The sequence below is a fragment of the Temnothorax longispinosus genome, unplaced genomic scaffold (genome assembly GCF_030848805.1).
Source record: "Temnothorax longispinosus isolate EJ_2023e unplaced genomic scaffold, Tlon_JGU_v1 HiC_scaffold_26, whole genome shotgun sequence".
In the NCBI taxonomy this organism is placed as follows: domain Eukaryota; kingdom Metazoa; phylum Arthropoda; class Insecta; order Hymenoptera; family Formicidae; genus Temnothorax; species Temnothorax longispinosus.
This window is the reverse complement of record NW_027270080.1, coordinates 116,489-138,783: the sequence shown is the minus strand read 5'-3', so window position 1 is coordinate 138,783 and position 22,295 is coordinate 116,489. Positions and strand designations below refer to the sequence as shown.

The 22,295-nt window shown below is 36.2% G+C and overlaps 1 protein-coding gene and 1 pseudogene across 18 annotated transcripts in view; one reads left to right on the top strand and one right to left on the bottom strand.

The window, feature by feature from the left end:
* Positions 1–2,058: 2,058 nt before the first annotated feature.
* The window catches only part of LOC139824076 (formylglycine-generating enzyme-like), a 55,932-nt gene continuing 35,695 nt past the window's right edge, over positions 2,059–22,295 (bottom strand). For 13 of the 18 annotated variants that reach the window (XM_071796573.1, XM_071796568.1, XM_071796571.1 and 10 more), the window contains one exon: positions 16,431–16,963. In XM_071796573.1, coding sequence (XP_071652674.1) covers positions 16,808–16,963 — 156 coding nt within the window. In that variant the 3' untranslated portion in view covers positions 16,431–16,807. Of the gene's footprint in view, positions 2,364–2,431; positions 2,824–2,903; positions 3,108–3,204; positions 4,002–16,430; positions 16,964–22,295 lie in introns of those variants that run through there. The other 5 variants (XR_011734998.1, XM_071796579.1, XR_011734996.1 and 2 more) reach the window with 3 other exon arrangements.
* LOC139824078 (uncharacterized) lies at positions 18,178–20,422 on the top strand (annotated as a pseudogene).

Genomic DNA, 22,295 nt, shown 5'->3' with positions numbered 1-22,295 from the left:
CGATTGCACACATTGTGGGCATTCAAGAGCGCAACCGCTATCGAACTGCGTCCAAGTTTTGGTTTAAGCCAATCAACTTGCAGCTTTTACAGAAAAGTAGCAGTTTTATTGGCTTAAACCGAAACTCGGACACAGTTCTAGCATCGTGGACACAAAGCTTTAAAATAAAATTTTCAATAACTTATCAGCTCTTAACATTACCAATCAACCACTAAACAATTGGTAAAAAACAATTTAAAATTCCCAACAGTCAAAGTGGAGGCGCTAAAGAAGGTTAAAAATTTGTTGACAATTAATTCTTTAAAATAAAGAGTATTGGACTCCCGAAATATAAAATAAAGATCGGGAATGGCTATAGGAGTCAGACGCAGTTGTCAGTGCGTAAAAAAAACTTTTAAGCGATTTCATCAATCGAATATATATTCAAACGTTTCAGCTCGGGATTGAGCCATCTTCAGTGAAATATATAAAAAAGTTAATAATTACTCCCATTCTCCTTGTTGGATCGGTAAGTTTCGAGATTGAAAGATCCCAAAAAACAACATTGACTTTCGAATTACTGTCTGTAACAGATCCAGAACGAACAATGATATTCAATATTTCTGTCAGTATCTTAATTCGAGTCAATTAACGAGATGTAGTTAAACTCACCCGATAGCCAAAAAGAACAAGAGTATTACAAAGCCATACAGAGTATATAACGAGTCTTCCAAAAAGATACATTATATGCAGAGACGAAATCAAACGAACATGTCAAGAAGGCGGACGGAAAAATTCTAACGTCAATTTCGTCATGTCACGTTCACATAACCAATCGTGACAAATAAAATATGAAAACATAAAGGGATCCGATTCGTATGTATTTGACCGGAAATGAATGTCCGGGAAAGAATCTACCATATGAAATCGTTTGTATTTCGTATGAAAACTTTTGAAGTGCAATTGAAAAGGTTTGTGAGTCATTCGTTTAATTGTAATTAATTAATTGTTTTTACACCATGCATTTAGCCGAAATAGATAAATTAATAAAAGTTTTTATACGGAATCGTTTGTATTTTGTATGAAGAGTTATGAAGTGTGATTAAAAAGGTTTGTGAGTCACCCAGATAATTTTAATTAAATATTTATAAACTCGGTAATTAGCCGAAATATAGATTTTTAGTTATTCATGTTAAAAAAAGAAGGCGCTAGTGTTCCCGAAGGTCCGTCTGCAATCAGAATTAATATGAACGTTTTTAAAATTATTTTATACTGAAATAAATAAATATACAGCCTGTAGCTGTAAGCGATAGTTGCTAATTAAGTTTGTAAAGATGTACCAGCTGTGCAGGGTGAAGAGCAGGTTATCTCAAACGCCCTGCCACAACCCAATTAAAAGAGACTCAAATGTCATTACCGCTGAGAAGTACTTTTTACCATTTAAGTTAGCATGTCAGAGCAACCGGATTGTCCATTGCGTTCCACCTTGAATTTTTTTTACAGTCGTTTATTAGGATTGCCCTACTTTTAAATTGAGCGCTTTTAAATGTATTATTATTAAACTACCGATATCGATATATTATTAGTAATTTAATATTAAAACTTGACAGAGTGACGTAAACTAATTCGCTCATAGTATTATAACAAAGTATTATGCGTTCAAATTCTCGAAAGCTAATAGCTTTTTTACTATGCTCTCTCTTTATGTCGATCGATTCAGATAAAAATCTCCGAAGTCTTTCTTTCTCTCGCGATATTCCTAGAGTAAAACTCTACAAAAGCTCTACAAAATTGGCGATATTTTTCACGGATCTGGTTCTAGTCTCGGCTCTTGAGGAAGGTGCGCATGTAGAAAGAGTACGCCAACACAGTTTATCCTGCTAAATGGTTATCAATTCTCTATAAGTTCTGTATTGTACATAAATTATAGAATATCTAAACGTTTCTTTTTTTTTTCGATGTCTTGTGACATTGTACAATAGAGTTACAAATAAAGATAAAGCCACACTTTACGTATAATTTGATTCAGTCTTTGCTAATGTTACATAATAACGTGCGAAAGAACTAACAGTTAGACTATTTAAGAGGCTATTTAAGAATTTTAATTGATACTGGAAGCATAAAACTGTTCAGCTAGCTTTACACAAGATATTGGTCTTCTTCTTTATGAAATCGTCAAATTATGATTATGATACATTTCTACATTATCACCAGCATCGAATCTAATCTTATTTATCGTGATACTCTTGAGAAACTGTTAATCCATTGTCTTAACTCGATCGCGGCGCAGAACTGCGTCCACCAATATTGTTCTTCTCCCTCCAATCGATTCCCGTAAAAGCTGTCTACATATTGAACAGTCGATACAACGACGGCGGATTAATCTGAAATTAAGCACACGTTAACAATCACTCTTCTTGCTAAAATCACAATTTTCTTTTCAATCGCATACCTTGATTATGACATACCTGTAGACTAGCACGGGAGTCAGATCGTCGGCAGCAGGTATGCCTCTTTCCGACGCCATGGAGAAGAGATTCATGATGGTAGTCGCGCAACAAAATACACACTGCAACTTATCCCTAGGAGTCTTATACGCCGATATCACAGTCAATTCAGCCTGGGCCCATGACCAGGGGCATTCGTAATGATAAACTTTTGAAATGCGTAGGTCCCTGTGATTTGAAGTTACGACCTTTGCCAACTTATTGATATGACCGTGAAAAAGCTGGTCCCTATATACATCTCCATCTTCATTTAGATAGAGCGCATTGTGGTATACCCGTGCCATGACGGTTCTTTCCACCACGACTCTCGCCAAATCTAACTGGTTGGCGCTTGCCGCTGAAAGTAAGAAGTAAGTTCAGACGTCTCTGAGCACTCCGCTAAGATCAATTGCGAGATAAATAATTATATTCATGTACATTGCCAAATCGGATCGTTGTCCATTTCCACGTGGACCTTCCCTAGAAAATTATCCACGAGATCATGTTTCTCGTCAGCTAGCGTAAGCTTTTTAAACTCTTCGCAGGAGAAAAGCTTTCTTTTTTTTCAAAAATACCCTCACACAAACGGATACAAGATGATTATTGATAGCATCCCGATCGCACTTAACTCGCACGCATAATCTGAAAAATATTATTAAACGGTTAACATCTTACATTTAAACATCTTACATTTACTTATACATTACATACAAAGATGATATTTATATATAAACAGTACCTATCTAAGTGAGCTAATGTCAACAGTAATCCCTGAAGACATCTGATTAAATATGCGATATAAGGAGATCGCTTTTGATAATCCTCTCGAAGTGATTTGAAGAGCTTTCTACATCCATCGTCATTAAATAGACGCACGCAACGTAAAGTTTCATGAAGATGAGCTAGTTAGACTTAGCTAACTAAGACTTAGCTCAGCTTCAGTTTTGCCGTTTGCTATGACAGAACTCTCCTGCTGATGTTCCCCATCAAGCCTCACGTTCTCTTCCTCCGCCTGAGTCTCCATTCGCGCGAAGATCACGTTGATCATCTGCGTGAGAGTCGCACAGGCTGTTGTTTGATTCACCAGGTTGCGTGACGACAAGTAAACGTTGTAAACAGTACGAATTGTTAACAGTACCGTACCCTCGTATACCTCCGCATGCTGGCTTGTCATTACAGTCAGCAGAGCTTTAATAATCTGCAGCTGCACACTCTCATCGGTCTGTGGACCGGTGAAGCAACCGCAAATTGTCTCGACAATGCGCACAATCAGCAGCTTGTTAGGCTCCGTTGAATCAGGCACATTGCCAGTGAGATGGCTATATGCGATTAACTTCTGCAGGCAGTCCAGTACTGTGTCACCACAATCCGTAGTGACTAGCTCTGACATGCTGACTCAAATGGCAAGAAGTACTTCTCAGCGGTAATGACATTTGAGTCGCTCTTAATTGGACTGTGGCCCAATTAAGGGCGTTTAAGATAACCTCTTCACCCTGCACAGCTGGTGTACATCTTTGATCTCGTTACGGAGGTCCTCTGCAAGATGGAAATATGAGTGACAAACTTAATTAGCAACTATCGCTTATAGCTACAGGCTTATTAGCCTGTATATTTATTATTTCAGTATAAAATAATTTTTAAAACGTTCATATTAATTCTGATTGCAGACGGACCTTCGGGAACACTAGCGCCTTCTTCTTTTAACATGAATAACTAAAAATCTATATTTCGGCTAATTACCGAGTTTATAAATATTTAATTAAAATTATCTGGGTGACTCACAAACCTTTTTAATCACACTTCATAACTCTTCATACAAAATACAAACGATTCCGTATAAAAACTTGTATTAATTTATCTATTTCGGTTAAATGCATGGTGTAAATAATTAATTAATTACAATTAAACGAATGACTCACAAACCTTTCAATTGCTCTTCAAAAGTCTTCATACGAAATACAAACGATTTCATATGGTAGATTCTTTCCCGGACATTCATTTCCGGTCAAATACATACGAATCATAAAGGGTCGCCACTATGAACATTTAAAAACTAAAAGCAGTGGTACCTCCCAACACAGTACATACAACAACAATAAGCATGGTTTACAATTTGTTTAGTATAGATACATAAGCGTGGTGAAGAAAATCTGTATCAGTTTGTAAATTCAGACTGCTCTTATGTAACTTAATTTGCGCCATTTCCGAAACTAGTCTTTTAGATAGGAATCTCTCTTTGTCTAGTATCTCAACGTTCTCCCAATCGAATTCATGGTCAAGATTAATCCTATGTTCCATAATAACGGATTAAGTTGTAGTATTTCTCCGAAGTGGTTTCTATGTTCAGAGATCCTGGTTTTTAATTGTCTCATTGTTTGACCCACGTATGAGGCATCACAATTCTTAATTCTTTCTTTTTAAGGGGATCCTGCAGCCGTATGATTTACCGACATTATCGTTTTTCGATGGATCTTTTAATTGGCTTTATAGAATTGCAAAAATCTTTTACAGAATTAAAGTACGCACAAAAATCTAGGGTAACAAACGCGATTTTATATCAAAAACATCAAAAAATTAAAAATATTACTTATTTGGGCACATACACAGCTGTCACCTGACGACAATATTTGCTTAAAACAAAAATTCTGCAGTTTATACATACATAATGTTTATTATCTGCCCTTGGGAAAACATGTAGGAATAATACCGTGCAAGTAGAAGTAAGATTCAATGCGTACAAAAAAAGATCCATCGAAAAATTATTTTAGTAATGCAAATACGGATGCAGAATGACAAGAAGAGCAGCAACAGTAGTTGCTGGATCTTGCGAGAGATGGCGAGCAATCGAAAAAAGGACAGATGTCATTTCGTTAGACAAAGACAGATATAGGAAAACCACGGTCTTACATACAGGTCTGGACACTCGGTCAATTTTCAATGGTGGGGGTAGGTCACAGATAGTCGCCAAAAATTGTTTGTCTCTTGGCCACGAGAGTCGCTGCGGTAGGGTAGTAAACAGAGATAGAAATATAGTCGCTCTCTGTCTCTCTTACATAACTGTACATAACCACATAAAGTAGCTTGCCTAGCAGAGTTCATTAGTAAAGTATTTTTTGTAGGTGATATAAGACCGTGGGTGATATGCAGCTGAAGGGAAGGAGTTTTAGTTAGAGTTGGTTAATCAAGTTTCAGGAAAGAAAAATAAGTCCATTTTATTAAAACTTTTGTTGCAAATACTTTATTGATTCGTCAGTTTCGACAATTTTTTTGTACGACGAATTGCTTTCTTATTTTCAAATTCTGTTGGTGAGCATTCTGTCGCATGCTTAATCGGATATAATAAATTAGCGCGTATGAAAGCACCTCGGAAGCATGATCTTTACAAGGGAAGGTAAAGCTGTAGGTCTCGAGGACTTCTTCAAGCGTTTGATCGAACACGTCAATCAAAGATGAATATTTTGCAAATATTTCTTCTACGTAGCGGATGAGATGAAAAAAATGTAAATTCGCGTGAATTAAACCGCCTCGGGATTTCAGTTGAACTAGTTGACTGACAGAAGAGGTGCAACTGGAGTTCAATCTGATCGCTCCTACACAAGTCGCGCACGATTGATATCGCTTAAGTATCTGTTTACACAAATAACCTGAAAGTGTAATGTTATGCAGTTAGTGTTAGTTAAAGATTTGAAAAAATAGGACCAGAGCTCTTCGTATAGAGCTCTACAGAGCTCTATATGAAGTATCTATAAACAAGTATCTATAAACAACAAAGCATGGCAGAAAATTAATAGAAAAATAAGCAGTGTTAGTATGCGTTAAGGATCCAAAGGTTTTAGTGCAAAGCGGAAAAACGTTGTTAAAATTAAAAACCTGTAACATAATAAATTATGCAATCAAGAATAGGGGATAGATCATAATCATGGGCAGTAATAAGATCGTAGTCCTCAATGAGATCGTCGGCCTCCCAATCTTCGTACTCCAAAACTGTGTCAAGTTTCTTCTGAATCTCTCGAAGATACATGGAACTTTTGGCCTCACCTTTTTCACCGAATACGGCTTTTAAATCGCTGATTTTAATCAAATTTGATGGCAATCTGTCATCAGATACAGTGCAATTGCTAAATTTCGGAGGTTTGATTACGCTGTATACGGACAAAAGTTTGTAAAGCTGGAGGAATGTCGGGCAGTTCGGGTGATCGTTACATCCCGCAGACTGGCGTATCGTGCCGAAGAATTTCTGAAGAAACAGATAAGTAGTGTACGTTTAAGATGTATAAAATACCAACTAGCAGAACCAGATCTAGATTGCGTACATATGTTGAAAGTTTTCTCATAATTCATCGAATATAAAAGTACCTCTAAATTGTCTTGGTTGACTTTTCCAGTCAATAAGTAGTCAAAGTTAAATTTCTCGATAAGATAACGGCACATATGTAGTGTAGATTGGAGCGTGATCCGAAGCCCTCTCGATGTTGTAGTAGTGAGGAACTCATTGGGTTTGATTTCTTTTTTCACCATTGCAGTTTCCCAGTTGTTCAGCCATTGCAACGAATCCTTCAACACCTAATGCAAAATATTTGAAAGAATGTGTATAATAATTTATTACTTGCAGTTTGTATAAAAAATTACCCTATATCATAATACTATGCGTATGGAGTTCATGATATTTTTAAGATAAAAACGAATAAAACTATAATTTAGTCATTATTTTACCTTGAAGTCATTACATTCCGGAGCAAGTCCTTGATTTGGCAATTTGCGATTAAGTGCGTCGAACATGTCGTTTACTTGTTTGCAAAATGCAATCGTCGCTTCGCATCCGGCAAGGGCTTTGCAGTTATGCGACAAGTAGAACGCTAGCCCTTGCGCGACGGAGTTGCTAAAGATCTAGAAGACACAAAGTATTTTTAGGAATATAAAGCAGAAACAACAAACATGTTTCTTCCTCGTCGAACTAATCACATGTACATATACCTGGGTCGCTAATCGAACGCACATTTTTGATGCGTTATCCATGTATACATGTCGCTCCGTTATTTTTGGACATGCACGGGCATTTCCTGGATGGTTTTTATCGAGCTCATACAACGTCTCAAAGTATTGCCAACGAATGTAGTTCTCCGAATTGAGCTATAAAAGAGTAACATAAAATATGTGTAATAGACTAGTTATTATGACATTGTCAATAGTAGTATGTATCAGTTATTAGAGGGTCAGTTCACTAGAGTTCCTCAATTTTTACATGTTTTTTTTTTAATACGGTAAGTATAAATAAAAAATTACCCGCAGTTTCTTTTGGTTCAACAGCCGATTTCGTATGTTCTTAATCACATGCGGCGTGTCGGAGAAAACAAACACTTTTCTTTCATCGTCTAAGGAGTGAGTAAACCATGTCTTGGTGTCTTGCATCGTACCCCTAACATCCAGAAGCGACCACATCTTCTGGTTTGTTGCAGCATCATCAGCAATAACACCGTGGATTGTCGCTCCGCACCTCTCCAGATAGATAATCCCTTTTACAACCAGCTTAGCGAGCTCTTCTCCTTTAACTGGATTTTTTGAGGCGAAAACTGCAATTGGCTGCGTGTAAGTATCGGCAAGAGATTGAAACATTACAACGAGACCATGCGTCGCTTGTTCGCTTATGTCCGAAGATCGCAGCCCATCGTCGCCCAAATCTGTCAAGCCGACATAAGTCAAATTCTTGGAACACACGGCTACAGATTTCCGTAGATTGATTTCATCGAGCAGCAGTACGCCATGTCGTTGCAGAGGAGTTTTTGTAGCAAGATCTTTTTTGAGTAATTCTGCAAACCGTTCGTCAAAGCCGCATTTCATATCAATTAATGAGAAATACCTGCGTACCGATTTTAAGCATGGTAGTGGCAGAATATTGTTTTTCCGCAGGAACTGGTAATATCCCGGGGATCGGATGTTCATCAGCATACACAACATCATCCAGTCCTCTCTATAACGTCGACCCTTGGTGTTTTTCTTGCTCGCTGCGGCTACGATTTCTTTTAGTGCCAATTGTTGAGCAGCTGGAACGTTTAATGCAGAGCATTTCTCATCTAAAGTTGCCTCTTGCATATTAACTATTTGTTCTTCGTTTTTTTAGACAGCTCATCAGGTGTTTCTCGCGTTCTTTAGCTCGATTTTGTTGACATTTTTGACGTCGGCATTTTAATTGCAGCGCTACGAGATTACGACGCTCTATGAAATTCGAAGCACCGATGTTTCTTAGAAAAATTCCATTTTTCTTACGATTTTTATTCCGTGTTATTATGCCCTGTATGCGCTTCCTCATTTTTATACAGCTATCGCATCTTGTTTTTTGAAGAGAAGACTGCAGTCTTTGCTGCGCCACTGTTGAATGCCGTCTTGAAATACGGTATCAGCTCGAAGAAGATCGATATTAACTTCGCCGAGGCCACTGCAAACGTTCATCTCCTTAAATTTGTTTAAGACGTTTGGAAGCGTTTCGATTCCTTCCAAAGTTTCGTCAAGATTTGCTTTTTGTGAATCAACGTCTCGTCCGTAAACGTAAAACTGAAGTTTTCTATCTGAGTCGAGAATGACGCATTTTGTGATACCGGCAAACGCTTTCCATTTTTAACTGGCGTTATCATGTAGGTAAATATAATAATTTTTCCGTTTGTAGCAGGTGCCTTGCTAACGCTCCAATATTCAGGTAATTTGCTACAAATCTCTTGATAGGTACGACCACTTTCGTTTTCTACATCTATAACAATGAAGCAAGTACTATTGATAAAAATCCGTATAAATTTATATTTATTTTTCAGATTTTCTAGCTGATCAAATGAATGTATATTACTAGTGAAGGTAAGTATCTCAGTATTAATTACAATTTTTTTTCAGATTTTGCAGCTTTATCCATAGGTTTTATAATTTATCTTCTTTCAAGAAATTTTGTCTCGATTTATATGCATAAGTGTTAAATGATTTACACTTATGAGTCATTAAAGACTCATCTCAGTAACTTACATTTCCTTGTGGTAACGGATGTATATATGTCGATTGGTTCCTCAAGTGCTACCGGGCCTGTCACCAGAGGATCAGTATCTGTAAGTTCCATCGGTGAAACCAATTTGGCGCCGTCCACAATTGGTAACACAAAACTGCAGCTAGTAGCTGTAATATTAAAATAATTAAATGTTGTAATTACTATACATTTTATTATATTTTTTAAGTTGTAAAATAAATACTTGTTTCAGTAGAAGACTCCTTGATCGAAGAGCCAATAAGCTGAACCAAATCGTTCATGAAGCCAGCGGACTCGCCAGAAATGCTCCATTGCCTTGTAGCACTTGAAGACGTGGCAGATTCCATTGATGGATCTATCGAATCGTGTGCGATTTGGACGGACTCCTAAACTGACGATTTTCTAACAAAGTTAACGACATCATCAATTGTAACTTTGTTTGGAGCTAAATGACCGAAATATTCAGTCGATGGGACAGCGCAATCCTTTGCTGTCGAAAGGTCATCAAACTTTGATGGAACAGCAGACTTACTGAGCTGAGGGTACTTGTATGGTTCCTTCAATAAACATATGTAATATGAGATCGCATCCTGTTTGCACATGTACAATTTGTTCAATATAAACTTACCTGAGCGATAATCCGACCATTCGAGTCTCGTTTGATCCATTTACGGATTATATCTTCCTCTTTAAAATGTTTGTCGCAAACTACGTGTGTCGGCTTTAGTGTAACAATGCCCGGAATAGCTGTTACCCATTGTTTGTACCGATTGGCGTCTTTTGGTACGCGAAACACTGAGCGTTTTGAAGTCTCACAGTACACAAACTTACAATTCGGCACGACGCACGACTTAGGCATTTTCACATACCACGTACTTTAATATACTGTAGGATACGTTCTCAAAAATGTTTCTGGACGAAACACGTCCGAACACGTTCACGTTTCGATGAGACTCGGTCACTTTTTCACTCTTTCTATATCTTCGATAGCAAGCTACGCTACGTTATGTGGTTATGTACAATTATGTAAGACAGACAGAGAGCGACTATATTTCTATCTCTGTTTACTACCCTACCGCAGCGACTCTCGCGGCCAAGAGACAAACAATTTTTGGCGACTATCTGCGACCTACCCCCACCATAGGAGTGTCCAGACCTGTATGTAAGACCGTGGAAAAAACAAAATTAGAAAGGTTGACATTATCGACATCGAGGAAGTTCGTCTATCACTGCAGGATCCCCTTAAAACGCGAAACTACCAAAAGGTTTCAATGCAGTACCAAACACTGCCAATCAATCGCCAATCGATTAAAAAAAAAATTACCACAGTCAAAGTGGGGGGGGCTAAGAGAAGATCAAAAATTTGTTTTTTTGATTTCCTAAAGAAACGCGAAACCACCAAAAGTTTTTAATGCGGTACCAAACACTGCCAATCAATCGCCAATCGATTAAAAAAAAATTACCACAGTCAAAGTGGGAGGGCTAAAAGAAGATCAAAAATTTGTTTTTGATTTCCTAAAAAAACGAGAAACTACCAAACGTTTTGAATACGGTACCAAATACTACCAATCAACCACCAAACGATTGGTAAAAAAAAATATCAATAATCCACTTGGGGGGCATAACTTTGTTGAGGTCCCCAACTATTCTTGCTGAGAAAGCGTGGTACTGTGGCTCCCTCGGAGCCAGAAATCCATACGGGGATTAAAGAAGAAGAAGAAGAAGAAGATGGTCTCTCTCAAGTTTCTCTCTACTCAGGTCCACACCAGCATCGTTCTATCCTTGTTCAACTTTTAATAAATAACAGAAATAAAATGACGCGGTGTGCACCCGAGTAAAGTTTTTGAACGCAGCCAAGTAGATCATCAACAAACAAAAATATAGCAACAAAATTTGAAACAATTTACAATTTTTTTCGAGATTTTTCTTTTTAAATAGTAGTAAAAATTATTTACAGTCACTAAATCTACGTCTTTTACATTCTATTAGCTGTGCCGTAACTATTTATAGGTATACATTTTTTGTATTTTTGGATCACTGAAGAATTAATATCGGTGTTTTTAATATTTCCTGCATACTTTTGATTGGGACGGTAACTTCAGAACATATCCTTAAGCCGAAGTTATAACATCGATGTTATAACTTCGGCGTAAATCGGGCCGTGTAAACGTAGTCAGTGACGCAGAGTGTACATACATGCGCTGTCTGGCGTGTCGATGAGACCGTTAAGTCTCTTCGCGAATTATTCTGTTTCTACACTGTTTTATGTTCCCACGTTGTCCGGCCTTTTGGTAAGTTGCTAAAGTTTTCGTTTTATTACACGACTCTAACAAAGATATATTTCAGATATCGATCATTTGGTCGATGTTTCCGGCAATTCTAATCGGTAAACTTACCAATGGGCATTTGGAACGTGTGACACATTATTGTTATTGCTGAGGATGGCTTGAATGGAGCCGAAACGTTCGGAAGAAGAATAAATGACATCACGCACTAAAATCTGCGGTCGACCTTGATGATAGCCCTTTCTTCTCCTAATTTTGAATTTTGAGGGTCCACTATTAATTGACATAATTTTTACGTAATAGAGTTCTTACTACAGGATTTCCTTTTGGTCATGAATTCTATATTTGCAAAACTGTAAAATGTTTTTATTTAACCCTTCGAGAACACACGGGGTTAATTTGACTTTTTTTTTTTCTCAGAAAAATTTTTAGCCAAAAATATTAAACATAAAAAAATAAAATTTTTTTTGTAAAAAAAACTTTTTTTTTTAGAACACACTGGGTCAATCTGACCCTACACACACTTTGATCGAATTCCATTTTAAATTGACGAGTGCGATCAGCTTGAAAAAATTCCCAGATGTACTTGGAACATTGTTAAATCAATTGATATAAATAAAAAGTGCCGTTGGAATTATTTACATATTTTAAAAAATTTAAAAAAAAACTTTTCGTCAATTTATCGCACTCGTCAATTTAAAATGGTAGACGATCAAAGTGTGTGTAGGGTCAGATTGACCCAGTGGTCTCCGTGAATGAAAAAAAAGGTGTGTTTTCGAAGGGTTAAATAAATACTGCACATTGTAATAAATTTGTAGTACAAAGAATGGAATTATAATAAAGTAGTAAATAATCCTGTTTATATATCCGGAATTCACGGATTCTATCAGTTTGAATCGGTCAGTCAATCCGTTTAAATCACTATAATTTCGTGATTTCGGGGTTCACGAAATCATAACAATTTAGACTGATTCAAACCGATAGAAAACGAGTGAAATTACATCTTTGAGTACGAATCCGTTTCAATCGTTTCCAATCGGTATAATCGTTATGAAATCATACACGCAGAAAATTTTTCTCGAATAATGTAGAATACTCATAATAAAATTTACTAGATTTGCATCGCACCGGTAGGATATACGCGTATTCAACCGGAAATTAATATATGACAATAGAAAAGTAATAGTTTGATCAGATACATCTTGTAACCTAAAGGTAAATAAGTTTGCCATACTAATATAATATAACAAGGAAATATGAGAAAAGTAAAAAAAGACCTATACTAATATGTATATAGACGACGGAAGGCGCGCGGCGCGAGCGGCACGCGGGCTCGCGCGGCAAAAGGGTTCGGTTCGCGCCCGCTACGCGGCGCATCGCCGGTATATTCTTGCGTGATTAAGTAGCCCAGTTAATAAAGACATTTAAGGTGGTATGTCCATATAACCTATGAAAACAGATCGATGCAGTTTTTTCAGTAAAAGTAATTAAGCAACTGACGAATCTTCATGCTAAATTTGAAATGGATTGACCGTGTAGTTTCCGAGATATTATTGTCTAAAAATATGCTTTTTTCCCTATCTTAAGCATTGCGTTTATGGCGGACGACGCGTGAGAGACCGTAATTTTGAGATAAATGATGGTAGTAAATTATAGAAAAGACAGATCAGGTTGAAAATTAGAATAAAAACAGAGGAGTGTCTTCCGAATCATATGGTACCAAAGCCAACAATCTCAACCGTATAGAATGTTCACAAAATTAGTTAAAAGACATCGATTTCAGTCCATTCCTCACTGTGATCACAAACCTTCGGATATGTGGCAACGTCGCGCTTTGAATTCATAACGCGAGTTGCATAGGTTAAAACGCGGTTGTTCGTTCATGATATAAAAGTAAATGTTGCACTTAAATAAAATTAACCTCTAAGTTTATTGCTCCGAACGATACACGTGCAACCATTTGTTTACATGAATGTTGCGACGTTGCCACATCTGAAGCTCTTCTGTACTACGCTAAGAAAATTGGACTATTTTCATTCGCCTCTTTTTTATTATTGATTATTTATTCGATTTGTGATATACAATCATTTTGAGAAATTCATTAATGAATTTAGTCGACTATGAAAGTGTATGAAATTAGAAGTTTTAAAATGAGGTTTATTTTGACTCACATAGTCGCGAATAAACCACCTTAAATGGAATTAATTCCGGGAAGCAATTTTTTTTTTTACTGTTTCGGAGGGTCATGAATAGTCTAAAACCGGATTTTCGGGATTCTAACTCTGGAGCGTTAGCCGCCATTTTGATTAGAAGGGTGATTTTGTAAATATCTCGCTTATTTTCAACATTTAGAGTAAAAGTGGTAATAACCAAACTGTAGAAAATTTAATACTCTACAATTTTGGTCTTTATCATTTTTCACCTAGGATCGATATTTGGGTCTTAGACTCGAAAGTGGGGGGTGAAATTTTATTACTTTTTTTATTTTTTAAATTTACTTGGTATAATAAAAAACATCTTTTCCACATCACCACGGGGGTAGAGTTTATGGCGCGTTTATTCAAAAAATTAAAAAAAAATAATAAAATTTTACCCCCCACTTTCGAGTCTAAGACCCAAAATATCGATCCTAGGTGAAAAACGATAAGGACCAAAATTGTAGAGTATTAAATTTTCTACAAGTTTGGTTATTACCAATTTCACTCTAAAGTTGAAAATAAGCGAGATATTTACAAAATCAATCTTCTAATCAAAATGGCGGCTAACGCTCCAGGGTTAGAATCCCGAAAATCCGGTTTTAGACTACCCATGACCCTCCAAAACAGTCAAAGAAAAAAAATCGCTTCCCGGAATTAATTTCATTTCAGCGGCTTTTTTGGGCTCTATTGACTGGGCTAAAGGAGGTTGAAGCGATCCAGTTGAGTCAATTGACGGTTTAGAAAAAAGTTTTTTATTAGGTCATTAAAAAATCTGTATTAGGTATCATTTTATTCTCCATACGCTGCTATTGCATAAAACGTATAGTAAAAGTATCATATTATGCATCTTTATATTTTAATTAGCTAAAAACGAAACACTTTTTTGCCAATGCCAACTTGAAAACTTGTGGTATTGCTAATTATTTCAATATAAAAATGGCATGAATATATGTTTTGCCGTTGATAGAATGAAATAATGATTCTTACTGGTAGCTCCCTTGACAATTATATAAGCTATCGATTTTTTAATAACTTTCCGTCGATTATATTAAATACGATTGAAACTTGGCAACGTTTCACTTTTATGGGGTAGGTAGCAGTACTCGCCTCTGTGTTGAGTCACGTAACGGCAGTTGCTAAACGTAAACATGCCGGTGAATTTTCTGTCATTCTGGATAAGGTTAGGTGCCCGCGTTTTGGCTATACCCAAATCCTGTCGGTATGTGCACGTTTTTGGTTCTTTTCCGTGCTGTGTCTACTATTTTGTAGTAATGTCAACGATTTTAGGGTTCTCTTTTATGTATGTTCACAATTTTTTGGTTTTCTTCCGTTAGATTCATGATTTTTTGGTTTTATTTCCAAAGAGAATCAAAAAATCGTGGACATAGCACGGAAGAGAACCACAAAAAATGTGCACATACCGACAGGATTCGGGTACAGCCAAAACGCGGGCGACGCTGCGTTGCCACATCTACCTACTCGCGAACTATCAACTGCTATTTCAGTCTAATTTCGATCGCTTTAACTTGTAATATATTTGTTATTAGATGGTGAATACGTGTTTTCTTGCGTTCTAAATGTTCGCATTAATTTACTGTACGCGTAGGCACGTTTTTTGAGCGTTTATATAGACTAGATATTAAAGAAAATTGGGATCAATCATCGCCGTCAACGCTTTCTCCATATAACCCCATGTAAAACGACGCATTTTTGGAAATTAATATCTCAGCTTCTGGATGGTCAATAAATCTGAAATAATTCTCACACATGCGGTAGATCCTATACTATCATATATATTTTTTACAAACTAAAATCTAGAGTTGACCAAACTGCTTCAACCTCCTTAAGATTCAACATCGACCCCTATATCTAGGGCAGCTCGGCAGGATTTCTACAGCGTTCTCAAGTTCGCTCGTGGCGGACAGCTGACCGCCATAGCCTATAACAGCAACTTATGTTTTTGCCATGACTGCAACAGACATCTCGTTTTTTGTCCATCAGTTATATTTTTATTCTTTGCTCTCTAAATTTCCTATACTTTCTTGAAATCTTTTGCATATTATGACTATATCCTAGCCGTGCAAGATTAGTATGGTATTTACTTTGTTCGTGTATACTTGTATTTTCGAGAAAAATTTTTTGCGTGTAACGATTCAAATCGATAGGAACCAATTGAAATTACATCTTTGAATACCAATCCGTTTCAATCGTTTTCAATCAGTGTAATCGTTATAAAATCATAACAATTCAAATCGATAGAATCCGATTAAAATTACATCCTTGAATACCAATCCGTTTCAATCGTTTTCAGTCGGTGTAATCGTTATAAATCCGTGATTTCCGGATCAAGAATCCAGATTCATGCGGATTCAAAATTTTTAATCGGATTCAATCGGTCATTTTTAGCAGGGATACATACATACATACATAGAAATGATTATTAAAAAGGTCAATCTAATAAATTTTTAGTACATTTGGCTTGAGTTTATAGTGTTTTATAATTTATTAATAAATGTTTTTATTTTACAATGTTTTACAGTCGAGAGATATTTTTTACGAACCTACGATAATCATGTAATCGAGCGTGTACGGTAAATAAAGTTACAAATCGCAGATAATCTTTCGCGATGAGATCCATGGATTTTGCATAACGCGATAAACGGCGCGTTCAATCTGTAAAGATATTTTTCAACCTGCTACGAAATGCATGCCACGGCTAATATAATCTGTCTTGTTATCATAAGAGGAGCCATGTTCCTTCTTGCTTCTCGGATAAATTTCTGATTGGTCAAAGAAAATGACGATTGCACATCCTTGGAAATGCTATTATCCTGTCTTTTTACATTATAATTTTATCTATGTTGATACAGCGCATCTAAAACCTAAATTTCCAGCTGATGTATCGGGTGTGTTTTGACTACGTGCAGCGCATCTGTATCTATAGCAATAATTTCTGTGACATAAATAGGAGCCACCTTTCTTCACTTTATCACTACCACTAGAAGGACCAATCTAAAAATATAAATATCAAAAATAAAAAACTTTTTATTACAATATGCAATATATAAAATACATATTACTTTATACAGGGTGTTAAATTTCAAACGTAACAGTTATTGAGATATCGAATATCTCGATAATTAAATAAAATATCAGGGTCCGGTTTTTTTAGGTTGTATTATTTCGAGGCGGACAAATTTTGATAACAAAAAAATTGATTTTGGGTGGAAGTATCAAGGTCAAATAAAGATCAACTTTATTTTTTTAATAAATTTCTTTTGCCAGTATAGAATAACAATTAAAGTAATTTTTAAATCGACCGTGACTGCCCAGATCCCAGATAACAATTCGTGCGGGGTCATATTACCTTCACGGCGTGATTATCACACCGTGCATGCACGAACGCATCATGCTCGCTTCACGAAGTGATTTTGGCATACGTGCGCGTATAGAAGGTCGCACTATGCCATCACGTGTGATTACACGTGTGATGGTACAGTGATTACGCACACGTGATGGGATAGTGATTACACACACGTGATGGCATATTGAACACACACATGATGACATAGTGCGATCTTTTACGATTAATATATAATTGATGATGAATTATAATATTGATCGTAAAAGATCGCACTACATATAAAAATAATATTTAAATATCAGATAAAATGGCAAAAACGTTACAAATACGTATAAATTCGGGTACGTATGCCAAAATCACTTCGTGAAGCGAGCATGATGCGTTCGTGCATGCACGGTGTGATAATCACGCCTAAGCGACCCCGCGTGCTTTCATTGTTCGCCCGCCAACGTGACTCGCTCGACAGCAGCGGCTGGATTGTCATTTGTTGTCCTTCGTGATCCGAATGTCCTCGCGATAACATTTCGCGTGCTCCACGTGCTCTGTATCCGAGTGCTTAAATAATAGTTCCCGTGTACCCATTTCTGCCTTCACGGGCCATCCACGCCTTCCTGGCTTATCCTCGAGCCTTGCCTATCCGTCTGGCGGTGTGAATTTTAAAAATCTCGCGTGTCCGCGCGCGACCGGCCGGTCGATTATGGCTGCGATCCATTTGATATGTTACAAATGCTTCGAAGCGTTCGAAAATAATAGTAATAATAATAATAATAATAATAATAATAATAATAATAATAATAATAATAATAATAATAATAATAATAATAATAATACCGACGAAAATAATAGTCCATCAATGCTCGACTCTAGACCTATCTAAGGAAGAGATCTCGACTTGCATTTTATCCAGTCAAGAATAATGCAAATGCAACTGAAAATAGTGCTACAACACTAGTGAACAACACTAGTGAAAGTTCCGAAGATGTGATCTATCCTAGTCCTACGCAAAGTCCTACCCTTGCGTCTAAAGTCAAACAGTATTTAAAACTCAAGAGGAAAATTCCTGTAAAACGTATAGATTTTGGATTATGTCCTTCGCCTAAACATACTTCTGAAATTTCCGAAGATGTGATAGAAGTCAGTCCTACGCAAAGTGTTTCATCTAAAGCGTCTAAAGTCAAACAGTGGTTAAAACTCAAGAGGAAAACTGTAAAACATATAGATTTTGGATTATGTCCTTCGTCTAAACATACTTCATCCCAAATGGCAGTTGATACACCTTGTACAAAAACAAAGGATGAAGAATTATTGGAATTAGGTTCCGATACAGAATTTGCACCAGATGCTAATAAATTTTTGGACAAAAATACCGACGAAAATAATAGTCCATCAATACTCGACTCTAGACCATATCTAAGGAAGAGATCTAGACTTGCATTTTATCCAGTCAAGAATATAATGCAAATGCAACTGAAAATAGTGCTACAACACTAGTGAACAACACTAGTGAAAGTTCCGAAGATGTGATCTATCCTAGTCCTACGCAAAGTCCTACCCTTGCGTCTAAAGTCAAACAGTATTTAAAACTCAAGAGGAAAATTCCTGTAAAACGTATAGATTTTGGATTATGTCCTTCGCCTAAACATACTTCTATGCAAATGGAAAATGTTAGTATATTGAAAGACAAAGTTAACACAAGTTATCTTTTACCAATAAAAGTGCATAACAAGACCGATATCGAAGACGAAACTTTTTATCTGCCTGCAGAACAAACTGCGAATAGAAATAAAATGGATGATTTCAATTTGGATGACACCGAAAACAAGCCACCTAAGAAAAAAGGTAACTGGATAAGTTTAATGTGTAAATATTACTTAACAATTGTGGTAATGTAAGTTGCTTTTATATATCTAATAAAAATATTATTTACAGATTGTCAAAAAGAAAGGACATTTCAGAGCAGCTTAACATGCGATGTAAAGCTGACAGAGCAAAGGTAAACGGCCAGGATTGCTGGGAATGTAGAGAAGTAATTAATGCAATATTAACAGTATAGTTATATAAGATATGAATAAAAAATATAAATATTAAATATAATATATAAATAAAAAAAGAAATATAAATATAAATATTTGTCTCATAAAAAAGTAATTCATAATTGTGATTTTTAGTATTATAACATGTTGTCATTGTCCAAAGAAGAGTTACAAAAACGGAAGAATCAATGCTCGCGACATCGGCACAAATATGAGCGACCAAATACACCAGAAGGTATAATATTTTATTTTATTATCACTTTTTTATGTGTTATATATGTATATATATATAATAAATATAATCTTTTTAAAGGTTTTTGAGATCCGGAGTTTCCCGAGACATTAGGCACTTACTGACAAAATTTGATTCTCAAGGCTTTATTTTGCGACTCGTGGTAAAAACATTATCATAATGACGTGTACAATCCTCGCCAATTTAATGTCACTTTGACATCAATTTTGACTAGGTTATTTTCACTAGCGCTCTCTCTCTCTCTCTCTCTCTCTCTCTCTCTCTCTCTCTCTCTCTCTCTCTCTCTCTCTCTCTTCAGATGAAATTAGAATGGCAGCAGATAGAAGGGATGAGGCTCACAGTAGAGCATAAACTCAGGTAAAGAACAGGACTGGGAATTTTTCAAAAATGAAAGAAATGCAGTAGTTAAACTTATCAGGGCAAAAAAGAAAGAATATTATGAGAATATGATAGATAATAATAGGAGTGATCCCACAAAAATGTGGAAAACTTTAAAAGAATTAATTAAAGGTGAGCAAAGGGGTTCAGAGAACATCGATAATGTAGATTTTGAAATATTAGAAGACATAGAAGAATGCAATATAGCTGATAAATTTAATATATATTATGTAAAAAGTATTAGCAACATTGTGCAATCTATTAGTAATAAGGGGATAGAAGGCACGGGTAGGAGACCTATTTATGTAATTGAGAATAAGGGAATTATGGAAAATTTTGAGCCAATTAGTGCAAGTGATTTGGAACAAATTGTTAGGGAACTACCACGAAAGAACGGAACAGAGGAAGGGATAAATAGTGATATACTGAAAATGTGCTACCTGTGATAAAAGATGAGTTTGTAGGAGTAATAAATGATTCGCTTAGGACAGGTAAATTTCCAGAAAGATGGAAAACATCCACGATAATACCGATACCAAAGGTAAACAAACCAAAAAAAGCGAGCGAGTATAGACCGATTAATATGTTACCGATATATGAAAAAGTATTAGAGTTAGTTGTAAAAAAACAGTTGGAAAAATTTCTAGATGACAATGAAATAATAACCGAATACCAATCGGGATTTAGGAAACAGCAGTCGTGTGAAACAGCAATTCAAAGTTTTATCGAAGAATGGAAGTTGATAATTGAGGAGAAAAAATGGTGGGGGTGTTATTCCTGGATCTCAGGAGAGCGTTTGAGACAATAGATAGGGTAAGATTAGTGGAAAAATTATATCAGTATGGAATAAGAGGAGTGGTACTGGAATGGATAATATCGTATTTAAGTAATAGAAAGCAGCAAGTTAGATTCAATGATATGTGTTCTAAAATAATTGAGACAGTATATGGCGTGCCACAGGGATCAGTATTAGGACCTCTATTGTTTATTTTGTATATAAATGATATAGTTAAAGTCTGTCCGGAGGGAAGTATATTTAGATTATTTGCAGATGACACGACCGCAAGTGTGACAGGAGAAAGTTGTGAGGAAATAGAAATAAACTAAATATGGTGCTCGGTATACTTGAAGAATGGATGAATGTGAATATGTTAAAAATGAATGCAGATAAGACCAAATATATGATAGTTAGAAGTATAAGGAAAGAAATAAAAATAGACATAATAGTAAAAAGTTTGAATGGAACTATAATTGAGCGTGTCGAGATAACGAAACATCTGGGTGTAATGATCGATAGTAAACTCCGTTGGGAGAATCACTGTGATTATATGTTAAAGAAAATAGGGAAAAAAGTGAGTTTTCTGAATAGAATAGGAAATGATATATCGGCGTACACTCGATGTACTGTGTATAAGTCTATCATAGCGCCTCACTTTGAATATTGCGCAACGATGTTAGTAGGCATGGGTGAAACGCAACTGAATCGACTGCAAGTGGCACAAAACCGTGCCATGAGCGTCATACTGCAGTGCTCGCGATATACAAAGGTAGATTTGATGCTGCAAACCCTTAAGTTTATGAATGTAAGACAGAGGCTAATGTACAATGTATGTATTTTTATTTTTAAGATAGTAAGAGGCATAATGCCAAAACACTTAAGTAATAGGATAGAAATAGTAGGAGATGTGAGTGGACGACGAACGAGACAGGCTGAGAATATTAGAATTCAATATCGCAGGACGACCAAAACGCACAGAAAAGTTTATTTTATGAAGGTTTGAATATGTACAACGCCCTACCGATAGAAATTAAGCAATGCGAAAGAATTGTACCATTTAAAAACGTAGGTTAAGAGAATATATTGTACCTCATGTAGAGGAATTAATTTAAGAATATTTTATGTAAAAAATAGCCGAGAAGGCTAATAAACTTCAATCAATCAATCAATCAATCAATCAATCTCTCTCTCTCTCTCTCTCTCTCTCTCTCTCTCTCTCCATTTCATGAATTTTCAATTGGAAATGATAGAGTAGAAATGAATAAGAAAACACCGACGACGACGGGGAGCGGAAGAGACAGACTGGGGTCGACGGGATCTACAGGATCTGCATCTGCATCTAACACATCGGGAATTGCAAAATCTTCTGGTGTGGATGGAAAGATAGATTGGCTAGTGAGAGCAGTAAAAGAGATGAGAGATGAAATGGCATATAAAGAGGAGATCAAAACGATAATTAAGGAAATAGTTAGTGAGGAATTAAAAAGTATAAAGCTAGAATTTGAAGAATTGAGAAGGAGTATACAGGAGGAAAACAT